At 64.0% G+C, this 4,369-nt stretch overlaps 2 protein-coding genes across 2 annotated transcripts; both read right to left on the bottom strand.

Moving 5' to 3' along the window:
* Positions 1–291: 291 nt before the first annotated feature.
* GNI_150160 (hypothetical protein) lies at positions 292–1,287 on the bottom strand (the record flags this gene model as incomplete). The annotated part of the gene is made up of 1 exon (XM_011134449.1): positions 292–1,287. The coding sequence occupies one exon, from the start codon at positions 1,285–1,287 to the stop codon at positions 292–294; it is 996 nt and encodes a 331-aa protein (XP_011132751.1).
* Position 1,288: 1 nt separating this feature from the next.
* On the bottom strand, positions 1,289–4,282 carry GNI_150150 (chromosome condensation regulator Rcc1 repeat protein; the record flags this gene model as incomplete). The annotated part of the gene is made up of 1 exon (XM_011134448.1): positions 1,289–4,282. The coding sequence occupies one exon, from the start codon at positions 4,280–4,282 to the stop codon at positions 1,289–1,291; it is 2,994 nt and encodes a 997-aa protein (XP_011132750.1).
* Positions 4,283–4,369: the final 87 nt, after the last annotated feature.

The following is a 4,369-nucleotide window of genomic DNA, read 5'->3' as shown; positions in this document are numbered from 1 at the left end:
TACCACCCACGGAATGTGCACTACCACCCACGGAATGTGCACTACCACCCACGGAATGCGCACTACCACCCACGGAATGTGCACTACCACACATGCGAACCAACCAATGAACCTTGCACCCACTAAGCAGTCACAATTGTTACTTCAGATACTTGAGTCGAATGTTGCTGGCGTCGAATCCGAATACCCCTACAAGGACTACGTATATAGATTGGACGACGAATACCGGCAAAAGAAGAGCGAGGCGAAGCGCCAAAAGCAGCAGCAGTCTTCCTCGCCCTGACAAACTGCTCACTCGGTTCTGAACCGCGCCTGCCGGACATCGCTTGGCCTCTGCGCGGAACTAGATTCCTGACTGGCTCCTTGGCACTTCACTTTTTCCCAACTGGCCACTGCTTGTTCGTGTACCCGTTGCACGTAGCTGGTCATCGACTCCTCGCGCGTCTTCTCCAGCGTGATCCACCCAAACCGCTCGGCGACGTACCGAAAAGCCGCATTCTGATACAACACGTAACGCGGGTCCAGCACGTCAATCCCGTTGTTCCGCGCCACCATTCGCGCCATCACTGTCTCCACATCCCCGTCCACGCAAACCACCACGCACATCGTCCGCAAAATCTCCTGAATCGCCGGCTCCAAGTGGTCCAGAGCCACTTCCATGCAACGTCGGACGTGCGCGTCCTCGTACGTCGACACATCCAACCCGTCCGGCCCCACCTCGCCCCGCGGCTTCTCCAACCGCCCGTCCGCGTCAAACTGGTAGTGGCCCGTCTCGTTCGTCTGCGCGGTCAAAATGTCGAAGATGATTTCGTACACAAAGTCCGCCAAAAAACAACGATCGTAAATACGACCGCTCTTCAACCGAATCAGCAACCACGTAGAATACAACTTGTTAGCGTACTTCATCCGATACTTCTGTCGGTACAGCGGGAAACGCAAGACGTCCTCACGGTAGTCGCCAAACTCAATCAAGTCCGCCACGCGCGGGTGCGTCATCAACTGCAATAACGCACTCGACTTGCCCACGCACGCCGTGCCGTCCACGTACACGTTGCTCCGAATAATGTCCGGCACTGTCACGATACCCTCCCGCGAAGAGTCCTCGGCCGCGAAATCTTCTTTTCGAGCGAAACCTTGTCGCACGAAACCTTGTCGAAGAGGGCCCTCTCGGGAATGCCCCTGCCGCGGGTGATCCTGTCCATCGTGCGGATAGCTTTCCGCGCCCCGAGGGTGGTCCTGCGGATCATCCTGCTGCTCGGGACCTTGGGCCGGGGTGCGAGGGGTCATTTTATCTATTTTTTGCCACGGCCGGCCCGGTGAGGACGGCGGCGCTGTCGTAGGCCACGTACCCGGTATGGCGCGTTTCCACAGCGTCTCGTGTGGCGAAGCTGCACAGGTCGGGGACCAGCTCGCCGCCACGCCAAAGGGCGGGGAAGGGCACGGGCGTGAAGACCTGTCCACGCTGGTCGCGGATGCGTTTCGCACCGTCCCCTTCGCGCTTCTTGACCCGCAAGAAAAACTGCGTGAACCAAAAGGCCTCCCCGCGCGCCGTGTTGACCGCCACTTGGTACCCGCCGCGCGCGCAAGACACGCCGGTAATGCGTTCGCCCGCCAGAACCGGACTCAGTATGGGCACAGGGAAGGGAAAGGCTGCACGACCGACTACCCAGTAACCCGTTTTGTCCTCGGCTACACCCATCCACGCTGTCACGTCGTATGGGTCCTCTGCGCCGCGCTCCGGAGACTTGTTTGCCGTCTCCGCCTTGGCCTCGCTCTTCTTCAGCCCCTTCACCCACGCCGGCCCCGCCTTCTCCGCCTTTCCCGTGTCCGCCTTCGGTACCTTCGGCCCTTTCGGCTCCTTCTCGGGGTCGACGCGGAGTGCATTGTAGCCGAGGACGGGGAAGGCGCCCCACAGGAAGAGTTGCTGCTGGTCGCCCCAGCCGCGGCAACAGGCGACGGCGTAGTCCCGGCCGAGAGCGAGGTGGTCGAGTTTGTAAGCGTCGTCGCGCAACGTGCCGCCGCCGCCGAACCAGAGGAACACCGGGAACCAACCGAAGTCGGCCGTCTTGCCTGCTATCCCCAACCCACCACTCACACGCCCCACGCCCAACTGACCGACGTCGTTCCGACCCCAAACCAGCAACACGTCCTTCACCTCTCCCGCCTTCGCCCTCAACCACACCGCATTCGTACCACGACCCGCCTCCACGCGCACCACCTGCCACGTCTCACGCTTCACCACCGCCATCAGCTCCAACCATCGCCGCTCCGCAGGCGACACTCCACGCCAACTCATCCGGAACGCGTCCCTCGGCCTCCCAGGCGGAAACGTCGGCGGGTGCTCACCCACCACCAACCCTAGACCCTCATTCAACTTCTCCTGCCGCCGCACCTCGCCCAACGCCAATCGCGGCACCCCCTTCTCTCCGGCTTCTTCCCCACCGGCTCCGGACGCTCCACCAGACCCTCCGGGTCCCAACCCTTCCCTAGGTCCTTTTTCGGACCCTCCTTCGGGGTTAGATCCGGGGCCAGATTCTCCCCCAGGTCCTCCGGCGGGTCCTCCTGCCCCAGCTCCCCCAGGCACAGCCCCAGCTCCGGCGCCGGGTGCCACGTCAACGGGGTTCCAGTGGGTGGTGAGTTCGGGGTCGTCGTCAGTTTCGCTGTCGTCGGGGACGATGACGTCGGGGCTATCGGGTTCTCGCGGCGGGTCGCGGAAGTCGTCGGCGAGGACGCGGACGCGGACGCCGTCTTCGGTGCGCGTGACGAGCACCGAGGGGTCGGTCTCGGCCTTGGCGGCGATTTCATCCGCGCCAAGTCCGTCGTACTCGCGGTGGTAGCGCGCAACGGCTTGCGCGTACGCCTCTTCACGCAGGGCCTCGACGGCCGCTTCGTGAGCATGGCGTCGCGCACGCCGGCGGGCTACTTGTTCACGACGCGCAGCTCGCAGCGCACGTCGCGTGGCCCGACGCTCGGCGGTCTCCGCCTGCCGCCGGTCCCAGGCAGCCTGGTCAAGGCGGCGCTGTTCGCGCCAGCCGCGCGGGTCGCGAGCGAGGCCGGCCTCGCTGTCGTCGTCGGGCAACCGGCCGTCCAGATCGACGTCGAGGCGCTCGAACGAGTTGGTGGCGAAGGGTTCATGGTCGAACCGCGGGAGCTGTTCCGGGCGCCCGACGAGCAGCTCGCGGAAGTCGAAGCCGGGCTCCAGAGCTTCGTAACGGTACTGTTCGCGACGCTGAATGAGTTCGAGTTTGTCCGCGACACGCGGGTGCAGCAACTCGTCAAGCGGAAGAAGTGTGGGGACGTAAAAGTCGGTGGCGGCGCCATCGCGGCGCAAAAGGTGGACGAAGGGATACGCGCCCCAGACGAAGACACGGGAGCCCTCGGTGAGACACAGGACGTGTCGTAGGCCGACGCTATACTGAACGACGCGGCGGCCGCCGTGGTTGAGCACGGGCAGCATCCGCGGCGCGGGCACGAGAAGACAGCGACGACCCTGGCCACAACGACCGTCGCGGTTGTCGCCCCAACTGAAGAGGCGGCCGTCGTTCGTGCGCGCGACCGCAAAGTCTTCGCCGCACTGCACCTCGACGATCTGGAAAGTATAGTCCACCATCCGACTTAGCCGGTGCCGGAAGTCAGGCGGCTGCACACGCCGCCGACCCAAATTCGGCCAGCCCCCCTCGAAGTCCTCCGGCTCCTCCTCGCTCGACGGATGCAGTCCCGACTGCACCAGCTGCCGAAGACTCAGGTGCTCCCGCACTTCGCGGCGGTGTCGCCGTTCCCGCGCACGCTCCTGTGCCCGCAATCGCCACAACCGCTCCGCCTGCGCCTGCGTGTACGTGTGCTCGAAACGAACCAGCGCCAACCCACGCCTCTCCTGGCCCGGCCTTGTGTGCTCAAAACCCAATTGGAACTGGTCGTTCGCGCCCCAGGCGTACAGGCAGCTCACCTGCCCGCCCAGCTCGTCGCCGATCCGCGAACGCCGACCGCGCTCGCGCCAGCCCAAAAAGTTCTCCAAACTCTCCGCCACAATCGCATAGTAACAACGCGTACCGAAAGCCAGAGTTCGCAACTCGAACACGCCCTTCTCCAAATTCAACGCCCGCGTGACAAAGTGGGTACCCGAGCGCGCCAAGTTCACGCAGTGCTCGAACGGGAAGACCATCGCACGCACGTCCCTCGCACCGAACGCACAGCCGCCCTCCGCCGTTCGCGCCAACACGTCGTTCGCCGCTGCCAACGTGCGCTGTTCGATTCGCAACTGTAACTCACTCATGCGCCGCATGTCACGACGGATCTGCGCAGACGCGCGCGTGTCCAACTCCCGGTCCCGCTTCCGATCCTCGCGGTCTGCCTCCCCATCCTCCTGGCC

Source organism: Gregarina niphandrodes (genome assembly GCF_000223845.1).
Source record: "Gregarina niphandrodes unplaced genomic scaffold scaffold00042, whole genome shotgun sequence".
NCBI classification, from domain to species: Eukaryota; Apicomplexa; class Conoidasida; order Eugregarinorida; family Gregarinidae; genus Gregarina; species Gregarina niphandrodes.
The sequence above is the reverse complement of the archived record's forward strand: the minus strand, read 5'-3'. Positions and strand labels throughout refer to the sequence as shown.